The sequence below is a fragment of the Trachemys scripta genome, chromosome 16 (assembly GCF_013100865.1).
Source record: "Trachemys scripta elegans isolate TJP31775 chromosome 16, CAS_Tse_1.0, whole genome shotgun sequence".
Lineage (NCBI taxonomy): Eukaryota > Metazoa > Chordata > Testudines > Emydidae > Trachemys > Trachemys scripta.
The window spans coordinates 28757745-28774910 of record NC_048313.1 but is presented as its reverse complement, the minus strand read 5'-3'; the positions used below and the strand labels follow the sequence as shown (position 1 = coordinate 28774910).

The following is a 17166-nucleotide window of genomic DNA, read 5'->3' as shown; positions in this document are numbered from 1 at the left end:
GTGCCCCCGGGGGGGGGGGGGGGGGGGGGGGGGGGGGGGGGGGTGGGTGGGGGGTCTCACCTCGGTTCAGGGTGGAGGTGCTGGGAAGGGGGTGCTGGTTGGGGGGCCTCACCTCGGTTCAGGGTGGGGGTGCTGGGCAGGGGGTGCTGGGTGGGGGGTCTCACCTCGGTTCAGGGTGGGGTGCTGGGCAGGGGGTGCTGGTTGGGGGGGTCTCACCTCGGTTCAGGGTGGGGGAGCTGGGCAAGGGGTGCTGGGTGGGGGGTCTCACCTCGGTTCAGGGTGGGGGAGCTGGGCAAGGGGTGCTGGGTGGGGGGTCTCATCTCGGTTCAGTGTGGGGGTGCTGGGTGGGGGGGTCTCACCTTGGTTCAGGGTGGGGGAGCTGGGCAGGGGGTGCTGGGTGTGGAGTCTCACCTCGGTTCAGGGTGGGGGTGCTGGGCAGGGGGTGCGGGGGGGGGGGGGGTTGGGGGGGGGGGGGGGGAGCTCAGACACTGATACCCCTGGCTGCCTGTCCCACCCCCAGAGACCCCAGCCCTGCCTAAGAGAGAGTCTGGCACCTCCCCCCACCCCGCCCCCATCCCTAGGGAGGACTCTGTCCCCTGCCCCCCATCCCACCCCCTGCACTAGGTAAGGTTCTGTCCATCTGTCCCCAGCCCTAGGACGGGGCTCTGTACATCTGTCCCCATTTGCCCTGCCACTCCGATCCCATCCCCAGCCCAGGGAGGGCTCCGTTCCCTGCCCCCCAGCCCAGGCAGGGCTCTGCCCCCCGTACCTGCGTGCCCGTGTAGTAGCGGTTGTTGCTCCGAATGGCTGAAGTCTTGAGGGAGCCGAGTGTGGCCCCCGGGGGACTGCGCAGACAGCAGGACGCGTGACGCAGGCATTTACTGAACTCCCTGTGCACCTGCGGGGGGGGGGGGACAACGACCGGGGTTAGTGCACTGAGCTGGGAGACCCCCTGCTAGCCCAGCCCTGGGCTCCCCCCGCCCCGTTCTGCCGGTGCCCCTCACTCACGACCCGCAGCCCCTGCTAGCCCAGACATGGGACCCCCCAGCTCTGCCGGTGCCCCTCACTCCTGACCCGCACCCCACTGCTACCCCAACCCTGGGACCCCCCAGCTCTGCCGCTGCCCCTCTCCTGGCCGAGGGCAGTGCCTGACCTTCTTCTGCAGGGCACAGTGGAAGACGAAGATGAACATGCCCTGGAAGGCGTTGAAGGTGGTGAAGAGATAGGCCATGACGATGGACTCCTTGTTGATGAAGAGGAGGCCGAAGGCCCAGGTGAGTCCCAAGAGGAAAAGGAGAGCGATGGCGCCCAGCGCCCAGGACCTGCAGGGGAGAGACACAGAGAGTTACCCATGGCATCCTCCGCACACTTCGCCCGGTGCTGAGGTGCAGCCACCTCTGGGGTGGGGCATGGGAGCTGTTTATACAGGGACCCCTCGCCTGGCACTGAGATGCAGCCACCTCGGGGGGTCACCCGTGCCCTGTCCAGCCGGGGCTGTGGCCAGTGCAGTGTCTCCCCAGCTCCTCCCGGGGGCGGGGGCGTCAGTGGGGGGGACCCCAGTGCCTGCCGACCTGGCCTCACTCACTTGATGTTGTCCAGGCGGCTGGAGTCGGGCTTGAGCACGGCCGTGCTGCGGCTCATCTTGTGCAGCGTGATCATGAGGAAGAGCAGGTTGACCTGGGGGCGGGGGAGCCGTGAGACCCCAGCTCGGCAACAGACCCCCCTGCCCCTCCGCCCCCTGCCCCTCCGCCCCCAGCCCCCGCTGACTGGGAGGCCTCCTCTCCCCCAACCACTCGTGCAATCACTCCCCCAGCCGCCCCACATTGGGACGGGCTGTGTCTTTGCCCCTCCCCCCGTGACCCCTCTGGGAGGGGCTGTCTCCGGCCCTCCCCCCGTGCCGTGACCCCTCTGCCCCACTCTGAGAAGGGCTATGGGAGGCTTTCTTTTCCTATTGTACGGGGCCCATTTCTGTGAGCCAGGACATGGCTCCAATGGTCACTTATCCCCCAATGCGGGTTAGTGGGTTCTGGGAGGGGCTTTACCCAGAGACAGGGCAGAGACAGGCCAATGAGACTGAGAGCTCTGGGCTGGGGTGTTGGGGTTAGAGTTAGGGGAGAGCGCCCCCTGTGGTGTGAGGGGCCAGTGGCTGGAGCTGATGGGAGGGGCTGGGGGGCTGGGACTCCTGGGTTCTAGCCCCAGCTCTGGGAGGGGAGTGGGGTCTAGTGGTTACAGCAAGTGGGGCTGGAAGCCAGGACTCCTGGGTTCTAGCCCCGGCTCTGGGAGGGGAGTGGGGTCTAGTGGTTACAGCAGGTGGGGCTGGAAGCCAGGACTCCTGGGTTCTAGCTCCGCCTTGGCAGTGGGAATAATGATGCCAATCCCTTCCTGGGGGGTTGCCTGAGGCTGGGGGAGCAGCCTGTCACGCTGCGGGCACTGGGACGTCTCTACGTTCCCCCCACAGCACCTCTGGACTCACCACGATGATGAAGGAGACGGGGCCAATGAAGCTCCAGATGAAGTAATTGTCCACTCGGAGCCAGCAGCTGTGGGAAGTCGGGGAGGGAGTGTTAGCTACAGGCAAGCTGACTTGGTGGCCCCATGGGGGAGGACACCCAAATCTCCCTCACCCCTTCTGGGGCTGCCCCAGGAAGCTGCGCACTGCAGAGAAGCCCACACAACAGCTATGGGGCACAAGGACCACTCTGGATTTCCCCCATATGCCTCAGCACTCATGCCACATCAATGCCAGTGCCCTGGCCCTGACCAGGGCATATGGGTGTGTACTTTTTTGGTATTTTCCTAAAGGACGGTGAAGACTCATTGGACGGAAACACTTAACACATGTTGATTTGCATTTAAATGTATCTGTTACACTCCATTGGGCTTGCTAAGCAGGACGATTCGCTCGATCTAGCCGAATTTATTGAAGCAAGTCTATAGCTTCACATGCGTCTCTTTAGACTCTTGCTTTTTACATGTTTGTATGATGTTAGAAAATGGTGAATGACGCATTTCTTATTCACCAGAGTCATTTTTTACTCGGGATTTGTGTCAAGCTGCCTTGGGCTGGAAATTGGAATTCAATTAAAAAGGCACAATTTTTAAAATGCTTTTCATGATTTAGTTAAATAAAACTCCCTTAAACGTGCTGGGGAAAAAGCGAATTTCTCAAACCGTGGTTTCCATTTAAACCGAATCGATTTATGAAACGAAGGGAGCATTATCCGCAGTTAGTGAATCACAGTGATTGTTTCAGGTCACCCTGCGCATCGAGATTTTAGAACTAGTAGATCTCATCCTCTCACACTTGGTTTTATTCACAGATTGGAAAAGGAAAACAAGCTCTCCTGCGTTTTCAACTCCCAGTTGGGTTTTCAACTTTGAATGAACTGAGCTGAACTCGTTGGATAAAATGCAAGGAAGCACACAGATAAGGCTACTGCTATCACGAGCTGGTTTAGTTCTTCAACAAACTCCAGTTCCAGGTGCTGAGCCAGTGACTTCCACCACTTCAGGGGTTTTGACTTTCTTTAAAGTTTGGCAGCAAACGTTTACTGCTGCCTATTATTTTTGTAATTTGATTACAATCATTGTAATAGATCAGAATAAGTTTAGGCCTTAACATCAGTTTGTCAATTTCAAATTCAATTTTGAATAGCTTTGTTTTTATAGAGAAACAGGGAATTAATTTCAAAAATGAGATTTTAAATTTTTTTATGTCAATTTTTATCCAACCTGCTGCTGGGACTCACACCCGTTGGGGTCATAGCCCCACCCACTAGCACTCATGCCTTCTCTGTGCCATAGCCCCACCCTCCAACACTCATGCCCCATTGCTGTCTTAGTCCCGCCCCAACCTATCACTCACACCCCATCAGTGCCTTAGCCCCGCTCCCGGCACTCCCACCCCATCAGTGCCTTAGCCCCGCCCCCAGCACTCCCGCCCCATCAGTGCCTTAGCCCCGCCCCCAGCACTCCCACTCCATCAGTGTCTTAGCCCCTCGCCCAGCACTCACGCCTTGTCGGTGCCGTAGCTGCGGTAGTCGATGGCAGCAGCGATGCCCACCACGAGGGCCGGGAAGCAGTAGCCGCCCAGGTAGTAGTACTTCTTGCGGGAGTACTCGCTCTCGAAGACCTCCACCAGCATGAGGTAGAGGTGCACGCCCTCCAGGCACATCCAGGAGAAGGCTGCCAGGAAAAAGTAATGCAGCAGCCCCGCGAAGATGGGGCAGGCGATCTGGGGAGGGGGAAGAGGGACAAGGGGGTTAGCGATACAGACAGGGATCCCTCGCCCAGTGCAGAGATGCAGCCGCTTCTGGGGTGCGGCACGTGGGGACTGTTTATACAGGGATCCCTCGCCTGGTGCTGAGATGCAGCTGCCTCTGGGGTGGAGTGCGGGGCCTGTTTAAGAGCCTTACGGCAACACAATCATGAAAGAGGGGACAACACAATGAAACTGCAGGGAATTTTTAGGGGAGGTGGAATGAATGCGGGGCCGGCCATTCCTGCAGCACGGCGCCTCCTAGCGCCACGCTGGGGCCCTGGGGTCAGCCGTGAGGGCCAGGGCAGGGCGCCCCCTGCTGGGCCCCACCTCGTACTGCGTCTTGTCGATGCCGATGAGGAAGAGGAGCTCGGCGAGGAAGAGGCTGATGCAGAGGTTCTTGTGGATGGTGTTGCGGTCGGTCTGCAGCCCGCGCAGGAAGCAGAAGGTGGAGATGCAGATGGCCAGGCACACCAGCGAGATGACGATGCCCACCCAGGTGATCACCGACAGCAGCAGTTCGTTGATACGGCCCTGGTACTGGGGCGGCAGGAGAAGGGGGGTTAGGACGGGCGCCCCCGGGGCTGTTGTGCTGCGGGGGAGCCACTGCCCAAAGCCGGAGCTCGCCCCAGCACCCTGGGGTGCTCCCCTCCAGGCACCCCTCCTCCATCTCACCAGGGATCCTCCCCACTCCTGGTGCCCCCCCATCTCCCTGGGGATTCTCCCCCTCCCCTCCTAACCTGGACAATTCAAAGATGCACCCCCCCACCTCTGCCATTGCTCCAGCAATGCCTCCCCTCCCCAGCACCCTCCTTCCTCTTTGCCCCTTTGCCGACACCCTCCCCCCCACGTGCCAGCAGGAGCGATCAGCTGGGATTGGAACTAGGACGTTCTGCAACTTGAGCTAAAGGAACAGTAGGCTGTTATCCTCCGACTAGCCACTAGAGGGGGGCAGTGTACACAGACCAGCCGTTGTGGGGGACACACACTGTGCATGTGCACAGACCAGTCTCTTTGGGGAGGGGCGGGGACAGCGTGCACAAACCAGCTGCGGGAGGGAGGGGACAGTGCACACCGACCAGCCCCTGGGGGGGTGACGCTGTGCTCAGACCAGCCGAGGTGCCCCCGGTGCCCGCCCTGCTCCCGTGCCCAGGCCCTTACGATTTCGCGGTGCGCCATGAGCACGGCGAAGTTGGTGAGGTGGCTGCAGGCGCAGGTCGTGTGCGTCTTGTTGGTCTCCACCAGGCGGCAGCCCTGCGTCGACCAGTAGCCCATCATGGAGCGCTCCGAGTAGTTCCAGAAGGAGCAGTTGGCGTTGAAGTGGTTCTTCGCCTGTGGGGAGCAGCCGGGGGGGACACGTCAGTGACAACGGAGGTGATGGAAGCTCGAGCATCACAGGGGACCCAGGTACGGAGGGGGGGGCATAGAAGGACAGAGGGATACACTGGAATTCGTGCGTCCAGATTCTCATTGAGAGCACCCCAGCAACCCAGCGCCCCTTGGTGCCAGGCTGGGGTGTGTATGGGGACGGGGCACAGCCAGGGCATTGGGGGCAGCACCCCAGCAGCACAGCGCCCCCTGGTGCCAGGCTGGGGTGTGTATGGGGACAGGGCACAGCCAGGGCATTGGGGGCAGCACCCCCAGCAGCACAGCGCCCCCTGGTGCCAGGCTGGGGTGTGTATGGGGACGGGCCACAGCCAGGGCATTGGGGGCAGTGCCCCAGCAGCCCATCACCGTGGCTGGGGCGTGTCTCACCTCCAGGTGGGAGAGGGTGAAGATGACGGGGTCCATGAGGAAGACACGGCTGGACTCCTTGTTGATGGAGGCGGCGATGACCTGCGAGTTGACGACCAGGGCGGGGCTGGGGGCGCCCGCCTCCCCGCTCAGCTTGACCGTGGCATTCTCGGTGGAGAGGAAGAAGCCCAGGTTGTTGTAGAGGATGAAGACCACCTTGACCACCCCTGGGGAGGAGAGGAGGGTGGTTAGTGCCGCTCCCTGGGGTTCCCCCCATGCCCAGGGCGGGGGCCGGGCCCCCCACTCACCATTGCGGCTGTTCTGCTTGATGGTTTTGGCCGAGAGCTGGATGGAGTTCTCGCTGGCGTACTCCTGCGGGAAGACCAGCTCCTGCACCTGCCCCTCCGTGTTCAGCACTGTCACCTCCAGCACTGTGGGGGGAGAGCCGTGAGGGCGGGGGGGGGGGCGTGCTACCTCAGCGATGCAGCCAGGCCGTCCCGCACACGCATCGCACGCACATGCATCCATCCTGCATCTGCATCCACCCTGCACACACATCCGCCCCGCACACGCATCTGTCCTGCACCCACAGCCGTCCTGCACACACATCGCATGCACATGCATCTGTCCCACACACGCATCCACCCTGCACACGCATCGCACACACATGCTTCCATCCTGCATCGGCATCCGCCCCCCCCACACATCCGTCCTGCACAAGCATCCATCCCACTCATTAATCCATCCTGCACCCACAGCCGTCCTGCACACTCATCACACCCATCCATCCTGCACACGCATTGCACATGCATCCATCCTGTACACACATCCATCCTGAACATGCAGCTGACCCGCGCACACATCTGTCCTGCACACACATTGCACATGCATCCATCCTGCACACACGTCCGTCCTGCGCATGCATTGCACGCACATCTGTCCCGCACATCCATCCATCCTGCACACGCATTGCACGCACATCTGTCCCGCACATGGGTGGAGTTTGCTCTGAGAAACACCACCAGACCCCCCTTTACCATGCTGTGAATCAGGGTCACCCACCGATCCAATCCCTGGAGGACCCAGGAATCCGGGCAAGAGGCCAAGCCCAAGCTCATCTTCGCCACCTGCCTATTGGTATTGGGGATAGTGGGGTCTCTGCCACTGTGGGCCAGGATCGGCCTTGCGGACCCCCGCTCCACCTCCCTAACCCTGGAGGACCCAGGCATCCAGGTGGGAGGCCTGACCCAGAATCAGCTTTCCCTTCTGCCTCTTGGGGACGAGGACGCTGGGGATAGAAAGCGATTATTGGGGTCTCTGCCTTTTTGGGCCAGGATGAGCGTTCCTGCCCCCCCCCCCAACTACTTCCACTGATCCCTGGAGGACCCAGGCATCCAGGCATTGGGGGGGCCACTCACCCACGTTCTGCCGGGTGGTGACGAAGCGCGCGGGCTCCTTGACGTTGTCGGCCAGCAGGAAGGCGCCCTCCTCCAGGATGTCCAGCAGCATGGTGGCTGTGTGCACCTGCTCCGTGGCGTTCATGTCCTTCCACGACTCCAGCGCCTCGGGCCGCAGCAGATTGTCCACGGTCTCCACCACAGCCTGGGGGAGGGGGCAGGTGTGTGTGTGTGACACGGCTCAGCCCCGCGTTGGGCCCCACACCCGAGAGGGGAGCCAGGGATGGGATTCTCAGACAGACCCCGGGGTTCCCTTGGGCGGGGCAAGCTCCCCTCTACAGCCGCAGCCCCTTCTCTCGCCCCCCAGCCTGCCTGCCCCGATGCCCCAGGGCACCAGAGCTACCCCCACCCCAATCGGAGCAACCACTCGGCCTCCTCCCCGTGCCCCCTTGGCTCAGGGCTAGGGGGGTGAGTGGGTGTCTCTCTTGGCCAATAGCCAGCCCTGGAACGGGGGCTCCACCTTTGCCAAGCTGGGGTTGGGAGACTGACAATCTTGCTCAGTCTCTAGAGTTTAGACGGAAAATTTGTTTTTATTTCTTAGGTAACAAACTTGGATCTCGATGCCGGCTCCTAACATCGAGCTCTGTGGCTGCTACTTCTAATCACTTACAATCGGTCTCCCTGTAGTTAACAAATCTGGTTTACATTTGACCCAAAACAGTGGGGCTTTGGGTGAAGTGCTGGGGGAATCTCAGCTCAGGTTAACAGGGGCTGTTGCAGACTCCACTACCCTTTGGTTGGAGTGATGAACTGATCAAGGAGCTTGCACTGTCCAAGGGAGCCTTGAGCGGTGTCAGACGGTATATTGCCGGGGTGCAAGGCCGGGGTCTGGGGTGACGGGTAGGTGCCTCTCTCTGTACGATTCATGAGTGGCTCAGGGAGCTTTCACACAATCTAGCTGGGGGTGGAGCTCCACATGGCTGAGTGATCAGAGCGCCTGGAGGGGTTTGCTGCTTGTCACTAGCAAAGCACTGTGTGAGACAGCCCAGGTTGGAGAATTAAGGGGGCACAGCGGTCCCACAGTTTCAGGTTGTACCCCAGGCTCCCATCACAATTCCCCTCTCACTCCGTGGTGTAAATCCGGAGTGACCCTCCTGCAATCAGTTATGTTGCTGGCACCCTGGTGTAAGAGCAGGGCACTCTCCGGGCTGAGAGCCCCGTAACTCGCTGCCCATCTGTGGCGGTTTCTCGGGGACCAGCTGATTAGTGTTGGGGAGCCTAGGAGCCCCCCCACTCACCTTGATGTAGTCTTTACAGGTCCGCTCTCGCTTGTGCATCTGAAGGCGCCAGACACGTGGAAGGCAGAGCAGGGAGGGAAGCGGGGAACAGACAAGAAGGAACGGTCAGGGCCAGATCCCAGCACCGAGGGTCCAGGCTTTGATTCTCTGGGATACGTTCCCACCTTGGGGCCTTGGAGCCAAATCTGCGCTTCCTGCATCAGATCCCTGCTAGCCCCAGTGTCAGTCACAGGTACCGGTCAATAACCATTGGGTAACTATCTGACAACGAGCCAATACCCATTGGGTAACTAGCCATTAATGATTGAGTAACTAGCCAATATCTAGCCGATAACCATTAGGTAACTAACTGTTAACCATTGGGTAACTAGCTGATAACTAGAGGCAATGACCATTGGGTAACTAGCTAATGACCACTGAGTAACTAGCCAATAACTACTGGCTAACTAGCTAAAATTAGCCAATCTTTGTTCGATAACTAGCCGATGACCACTGGGTAACTAGCTGAGTGCAATGGGGCCTCTCGCCAATCCCAGCTGTGACCCCTGGAGTGAGTGGGGGGGCCCAGGCTTTCAAAAGCCAGCCGGCTGCCCGTGGCTGGTGAGAAGAACGACCCCCTGAAGAGAGCGCATCACACTGTGACCCAGTGGGCTGGCCCCCCGCGACGGTGGGACAGCAGCTCGTGAAGGAACATCACCACGTCATGGCGTCGGATGAAGAGTTGTCATCTCGTGATGTGATGCAGTGTCACAAAACCCGTCAGCACATCGTGACATAACGTAGGCGGCTCCAGTAGGAAGCCTCACGTCCCGATGGCATGTGAGGACACCACAGAGGAGCGCCCTCCCGTCACGGCACCATGTGATGACATCACAGGTGGGCGCCCTCCCGTCACGGAGCCAGGTGATGACATCACAAGACCCCTCACGTCGTCGTACATCATGATGACACCATTAAGAAGTCAGGATATCAACATACAGAAACGGCCCCGCGTGGGGACGCTGCAGGGGTTGGCACGGAGGAATAGACCTTTCTCTGTGTGATGGGATGTGAGAGACGCCCTGGCATTGGGGGTGGGGTGGTTCCATAGGGCTCCCCTTTAGGGGGTTAACCACACAGGTCCTGCCAGAGCACCCACAGCCTGGGCACCCCAGAGCTAATCTACATGGACACCTCCCTACAGCCTGTTGCCTAGGTAGCATTATCCTCATTTACAGATGGGGAAACTGAGGCACAGAATGGCGGCAGCGACTCGCCCAAGGTCACCGTCAGGGACAGAACCCAGGAGCCCTGACTCCCAGTCGCCTGCACCTTGTTGTAGTTCTTGCCAGCCGACTCCCTCTCGATGGGGCGCAGCGCCTGCAGCTGGGCGTCCAGGATGTCCAGCAGCTGCTCCATCAGCTTGACGGAGGAGCTGACGTCGCCGGCGTAGATGGGTCCCCGCGTGTGCCGCGCCAGCTCGCTGGCAATGTTGGCCGCGTTCTCCCCGCTCTTGATCTGCCGGGACAGGGGGAAGAGACCCTGATCAGCCCCGGGGAGCTGGGTCCCAGGCCCAGGTCTCCCCACACAGGGTAGGAGTGCCCCCTTGCCCTGCCCCCGCAGGGTACAAGCGACCTGCCGGATCCTGCCCCATAGGGTAGGAACCATGCTCCCCCCAGGCTCTTTGTAGGGTACAAGCCATGCCCTGGGTCCCACTCTGTAGGGTATGGGTGATGCCCCCCAGCTCCCACATAGGTTATGAGTGGTGACCCCCCGAAGCAGAGAGGCGAGTATGGAGGGCACAGTAGGCATGGTGGGCACAGGAGGGTGGGGGAAAGGCGGGGGCCGCCGTACCTTCTGTGCCACCTGGTTGACCCAGGGGCTGGTGCAGTTGCTGAGGTCGGGGCCGCGCGGGTTCCAGATCCCCAGGGCCGGCAGGCACTGGAAGGAGGCGATTCCTGCGGGCAGAGAGAGAGGCGGGAGGCACCGGAGAAGGGGAGAAGGGAGACGGCCGGGGGCCCCCCTGTCAGCTTAGCCCAGCCCCAGATTCCCCAGTGTAGGCAGGGCCCATCCACGCCCCCTAAGGGGTACGTGGGCTTTGGGGGGTCTCTGCTTTGGGGCCGATGCAGTGCCTGAAGGGGCAGCAGTTCCCCCTTTGTGTGGCCACGTCGCCCTCTAGGGGTCAGGCTGGGAGTACCAGTCAGTACCATGCTGCTCAGGTCAGCGAAACAGGGGCAGAGCAGGAGAGAGAACCCAGGAGTCCTGGCTGGCACCCAGACCCTGCTGTAACCACTACAGCCCACTCCCCTCCCAGAGATGGGGAGAGAACCCAGGAGTCCTGGCACCTAGCCCCCCCCCCCCCCGCTCTACCCACTAGACTCCACTCTCCTTGTTTTCCCAGCTGGTCGGCAGACTCTGAGGGGGGGGTCAATGCCATCCCGCTGCCCCCCCCAGCCGCCCGTTACCTCTGGTGCCCTTGGGGCAGGGCCGCTCCACCAGCATGCCCTGCTGCGTGGCCGGCCACTGGACCCTTCTGACCTCCTTGGGCTCGCAGAAGAGCTCGGGGGAGACGTGCTGGTTGGAGGAGGGGGGCTTGCGGGTGCTGGGGGCAGCGGCCGTGATGGGGTGCAGCTCCGTGCCCTTCTGGTTGATGGCGCCGATGGGGTGGGTGGTGAGGGGGGCCCTGCGCACCGTGGTGGTGGCGGCGGGCGAGGCCGTGGTGGTGACCGTGGTGGGCCGCACGGTGGTGGTGGTGCTGAGCGGTGTGGAGGTGACGGGGCCTAGGGGCGGGAGGAGGGAGGTTAGAGACCCAGACACCCCCCAAGTGCCCCGTCCTCCCTACGGCCCTGGGAACCCCCCCCAGTGCCCTGCCCACTCTATGGCCCTGGGAACCATCCCCTCCCCCTCTCTCCCTCTGACCCTGAGAACCCACCTAGTCCCCACCCCCCATAGCCCTGGTAACCCCCTGAGTCTCCCACACCCTCATGGCCCTGGTAACCTGCCCCAGTTCCCCCCCACATTATGGTCCTGGGAACCCTCTACCCCAGTCCCCCACTCCCGTCCACAGCCCTGGGAACCACCCCCATAAGCCCCCCATCTCCACTCAGAGCCATGGGAACCCCCAATCCGGACATCCCCTGGCTCCCTGGACCCTGTGCACATGCCTGGTTCCCCTCCCCCAGACACGATCATGCACAACCCTGAACTCCCCCCTCCCCTCCCACACACCCCATGTCCCCCCTTTGGTCCCCATATGCCCCCTGGTAATCCCACCCGCCCCCCACCTGGACCCCTTCTGCCCGCCCCTGGGCTCCACCCCCTTTTGACCCTTCCAACAGCCCTGCGACCCCCCCACACACACATGAGACCTTCCCCCCACCCAGGCTCCTGACACCACACACCCAAGTCCCTGAGACACCCCCCATGAGCCCCTGTGGGCCCCTCCCCATAAGACCCACCCCCCAATGATGATCCACCACAATTTCCCTCTACAGCCTCCTCTGAGCCCCCACAAATCCTACAGAGCCCCCCATGCCTCTGACTCCCTTGGAGCCCCCCACAGCCCCCCGAAAACCCCTTCACAGGATCCCCATGAGACCCTCCACCCCCTGAACTCCACACAGAGCTCGGAGCCCTTCTGAGGCCTCCCAGGAGCCCTCCGCAACCCCCAGACATCTCCATCCAACCCCCCCACTGCTACGAGCCTCCCTCCAAATAGCCCCCAAACCCCCAAGTTCTGAAGGGCTGCGCCCCCTCCCCCACCCGAGGAGAGGAAACATTTGGGTTCCCCCACTGGTGGGGCCGGGCTGTGACCCCACCAATGGGGGCGGCTCTCCCAGCTCTCTCACAAGCCCTGCCCCCCGAGGGGCTGGTGGTGCCCAATGTGTGGGGGGGGCACGCTCACCCGTGCTGGGGTCGGGGGGCCCAAACTCCAGGGCGTAGCGCACCACGAAGTAGTTGTTCCAGACGTAGAGCTGGTTGTCGCGGGGGTTGTAGTCCACGGAGGAGACGTACTGGTAGGGGTTGGGGAAGGCCAGCGAGACGGGCTCCTCCCGGTTGAGGTTGGTGTTGAAGGCGTAGTCCACACGGTTGCCGGCGGCCTCGCTGTCATCGTCCACGTAGACGGAGCGCACCACGTACAGCACCCCGCACACCATGAAGGCGTTGGAGGCCGAGCGCTTGTCGTAGCCCGTCTCCCAGGTACCCTCGAAGCGCAGGGTGTAGGGGTTGAGCTGGCTCACCACCAGGCGCCCGTTGTTGCCCTCGGTGGCGTAGATGACCCACAGCCCGTTCTCGTCCACGGCCAGGTCGATGTCGGTCTTGCCCCCCCAGCGGTAGGGCGAGGTGTCGTGGTAGTTGGCCGTGTTGATCACCGTCTCGCCGCTCTTGATGCGGGTCCGCAGATCGTACTTGATGATGTTCCGGGTCCGCTCCTTGTTGTAGAAGACGGCCCCGTCATATACCACGAAGCCCGTGCCGTCCACGCGGTTGGGCAGCCGGTAGGTGGTGGTGTGGCGGGCGCCCACGTAGTCCTCCCACGAGGCGTACTCTGTCAGCGTGTCCGTCCGGTAAGGAATCCACGGCATGACGTAGATCCGGTCGCCGGCTTGCAGCGGGTCTTTGCACCAGGCGCCTGACTGATGCTCTGATTCGTGGGTGGACGTGGCCTCCAGCACCTTCTGTAGGGTCCCCGGGCAAACGAATACTGGGGGGGGGGGGGGGGGGAGAGGGGGGGGGGGGATTGGGGCAAGTGGGAGGGGGAAGAGGAGGATCAAGAGAGCGAGCGAGCGATAGAACGAGAGACAGAGAGAGAAAGAAAGAGAGAAAAGAGAAGAAAGAATAAATTTGTAACAGGCTGTCGGCTGGAGGAATGAAAATCAACGCTCGGTTCCTAGATCAGCTGCAGTCATGGGTGATTCATCTCTGTTACTGGGCAGAGAGTGCTTGGAGGGTACTTTTGGGGGGGGGGCGTGGGAAGGCAGGGGGGCATTGTGAAGGACAGGGGATGGGGGGGGGACCCAGATCTAAAGAAAGAAAAGAATTTGGAAGGGTGTGGCCTGCCCGATCTCAGCGTAAAGGCAGCGTGGGCACTTGCTCCGGAGAGCGGGGGTTGTTGAGGGACGTGGCATGGGCCGGGCCGGCCCTGCTGGAACTGGGTCTGGTTTCACAGCCAGCCCGAGCGCCACGGGGCACGGCCGGGTCCCTGCCACCCTGCACGGGGGGGCGACTAATTTACACTGGCACAATGGGAGGGTGAAATGTCACCGCGTCAGAAAGGGCTGGGGGGAGGGGCAGACCCTCGGCTGGGTAGGATCCCATGGACTCCAATGGAGCCCATTTGCCGATGACTGCCCAGAGTCTGGTCCCCGGCTTTGTGATACGGGGTTTCTCGGAGGGACCCCAGATTAGCTCCGGTAAATGAAGAATGCTGGGGAAAAGGCAGGGAGCGATCAGCTGGTGGTTGGAAGGACGCTGCCTAGCTCTTAGCTGATTCTCCCGCCTGGCTGGGAGCCAGGTCAGCACTATAATCTGAATCTTAATAGGTGGGGAAACTGAGGCACGGAGGAGCAACGTGACTTCCCTCAAAGGGAAGTCAGTGGAAGAGCTGGGGATAGAACCCAGGAGACCTGACTTCCAGCCCCTCCAATAGGATCCCACTTCCTCAAGGAGGTAGGAATAAAAGCCAGAAATCCTGATGGCCAGCCCCCTACCCTAATCACTAGGCTACACTCCCCCAGCTGTGAATAGAACCCAGGAGTCCTGGCGCCCAGCCCCGCTCTAACCACTAGACCCCACTCCCCTCTGGTTAACATTCTTCCAGATTCTCCCGTTGTCGCCAGATATTCTTCAGGCGAGAAATCCTTTCCCCTCGGAAGGCAGGATGAGGGGGTAATGGACGCGCCCCCCCCCCTCTAGCCCCTGTTCCTACACACTGATTGGAGTGACACCGATTTGAGGGTGGGGACACACGGTTGGAATGAAAAATAAGCAAAGCAAAAGATCCAACATTTTGCCAATTCAAAAGGAATAGCGGCAGAGCCCCGGTTGGGATCCTGTGTCCAGCAGACGTCTCGCTGGGCGTGGGGGGGCTAAGGGGTTGTCCCGTGGCCCTGGGGGGCAGGGAAGGGTTAGTGTAGAGCCCTGCAGAGAGATCCTGCCCCTTGGAAAGATTCTGGGATCAGCAGCTGTGGGGTTAGCAGACGGTGCCGGATTCCCTCCTGGGACGAACAGCTGATGGAAGGAGGACAGAAGATCAAAGCGGTCTGGTCTGCTCCCCACCCCCAGCCCCAGGCCCCCCCACGCTCCCACATCTCGCCCCACCCTGGACGTCTCTGGAGTGACCTTAACAGCCAGGTTTGATTCAGATCAGCATGAATCATGAGAACTGGTGCACATGGGGTGGTGAAGGGACAGCCGGGGGAGATGGAGGGCAGGGGGTGGGGTGAGACAGCGAGCAGAACCCCCCTCCCCACCCAGCTGTGACCTGGAAGGATCTCGGGTTCCGAGCCCAGAGGAAAAAGTTGTTAGCGAGGAAAACGGAGCAGGGAAGGTGGTGGTGTGGAGGGGGACAGGAGCGACCATCCTCTGGGTGTGTCGGGGCAGCTGGAGAGAGGCTGGGGAAGAAAACGGGTGGGGTGGGTTAGCGCTGCAAGGAAAGACATGAAGCCACAGGCCAGAGCAGAGAATCCACTGCAGAGATCGCAGGTGCCAAATGTGGCGTGATTGGACGCAGACCCCCAGGCGGCCAGAGGGGGAGACAGAGTCAACAGGAGGCGGAGTCAGTAGGAATAGCACCACCTCCCTTGGGGGTGGGAGTGTGAGGGGGGTTCAAGCACTTTGTCAGGGTGGGGCAGCTGGTCCTGGAGGCCTCATGCCACCTCCCCATCTATGCCCAGCCCGTCTCCCATCTGCCTCCCCCAGACGGGGCCCATTTATTCCTCGCCCGCTGCAGACACCACCTTGTGGCGTGGGGGGATGGGGAAAGGGCCGCGGCTGGCAGCCATCTGGGCATCGCCAGGCCTTGGAGGGGCATGATCCAGCGCCAAGCGAATCCTCTGCTCTGGGTTTAGCGCGCAGGATGGGCCGAGTGCCTGTGATGCCAGCAGGCTCCAGTCCAATTGGTTATGCCAAGGCGGGAGCTCTGTGCCCTGCAGCCACACGACAGGCTCTGGCACGTGTGGCAGGGGGAATCTCCCGGCAATAATTCCATGGTGGGACAAGACTGCCAGCAACATCGCCCCCTGCTGGCCCCCGGAGGAATTAACCCCCTCCTGCCTCCTGGTCACTGCACCTGCTGCCTGCCCCTGGCTGTGGGCGTTTGGACCGATGAGAATCACAACAGAAGCCTTTGGCATGAGGGGACCGGGCGACAGGACCCGGGGAGGTCTCTGAACCTCTTGAAGAATGGTCACCCCAGCGTCCCTTCCTTCAATGCACCGCTCCCTGGCTTGCTGCAATGCTTCATTACCCACAGCCTTGTGGGTAATAATTAGCCCTTCGCTGGGCATAGGCTCCAGCGAACTCTGCCCTGTGACCTCACGTCTAATGACAGGGGAAAGGACTGAGAGAGGAAGGGACTTGCCCAAGGTCACATAGACTCAGTGGCAGTGCTGGGGGTAGAACCCAGGAGTCCTGGCTCCCAGCCCCTCCCGCTCTAACCACAAACCAGTCTCCCGGAGCGAGGTTAGTGAATGGAGCATGCGGGCTGGGAAGCAGGACCCCTGGGCTCCATACCTGGGTTTGCTGCTTGCCCTGGGGCCAGTCTGTCCATCCATCTCTCCCCATTCACCACCCCCCACCTCTCCCTATACACAGTATCTATCTGTCTAGTTCAAGTGATGGACAACCCACCGCAGCCTCTTCGCCATCGAGCCAACGGTTAATTCCCCATCACAGCTAAAAACAAGCCCTGTGTTTCCAGTCTGAAGTTGCCCAGCTTCAGCTTCCAGCCACTGGTTCTTGCTCTGCCCAGCCCCCTGCTCGCTGCCCGTGGCTGAGTGAGTCACCTCGGCCCGGCTCTCCCAGAAGCCTGGAGCTGAAGCTCCTCCACGCTCTCGCCAAGGCAGGTTTCCAGCCTCCAGTCGTCCTGGCATCTCTCCCCGCCCCCCTTCCAGTCCCCGCAACTGGACACGATGCCCATTGTCCGCCCCACCAACGCTGCCCCCAGGGGAATCCACTGCTCTGCTCCTCACTCACTGCTCCCGCTGCAGGGTTCACACTGGGCCTGCTAAGACACAGCACGGCCCGGGGGACTCCCCCTGTTCAGAGCCAGCGCTAGATTAAAGGCCCCTGAAGGTCTCAGATCTACCCCTGTACACGCCCCTTTATCCCCATCTCCCTGCCTCTGTACCTACCCCTCTACCCAACCATCCCTACCTACCCCTGTACACGCCCCTTTATCCCCATCTCCCTGCCCCTGTACACGCCCCTCTAACCAACCATCCCTACCTACCCCTGTACACGCCCCTTTATCCAACCATCCCTACCTACCCCTGTACAC

At 61.4% G+C, this 17166-nt stretch overlaps 1 protein-coding gene across 1 annotated transcript in view; it reads right to left on the bottom strand.

Annotated features, from left to right (window-relative positions):
* Positions 1 to 769: 769 nt before the first annotated feature.
* ADGRL1 (adhesion G protein-coupled receptor L1) overlaps positions 770 to 17166 on the bottom strand; it is a gene marked incomplete at its 3' end in the record, with an annotated part of 45831 nt that continues 29434 nt past the window's right edge. The window contains 15 exon segments of the mRNA XM_034791918.1: positions 770 to 898; positions 1154 to 1322; positions 1586 to 1677; positions 2474 to 2540; positions 4014 to 4234; positions 4589 to 4798; positions 5420 to 5590; positions 6014 to 6219; positions 6301 to 6423; positions 7411 to 7594; positions 8688 to 8726; positions 9999 to 10184; positions 10521 to 10624; positions 11132 to 11446; positions 12571 to 13371. Of these exon segments, the coding sequence (XP_034647809.1) occupies positions 770 to 898; positions 1154 to 1322; positions 1586 to 1677; positions 2474 to 2540; positions 4014 to 4234; positions 4589 to 4798; positions 5420 to 5590; positions 6014 to 6219; positions 6301 to 6423; positions 7411 to 7594; positions 8688 to 8726; positions 9999 to 10184; positions 10521 to 10624; positions 11132 to 11446; positions 12571 to 13371 (3017 nt within the window).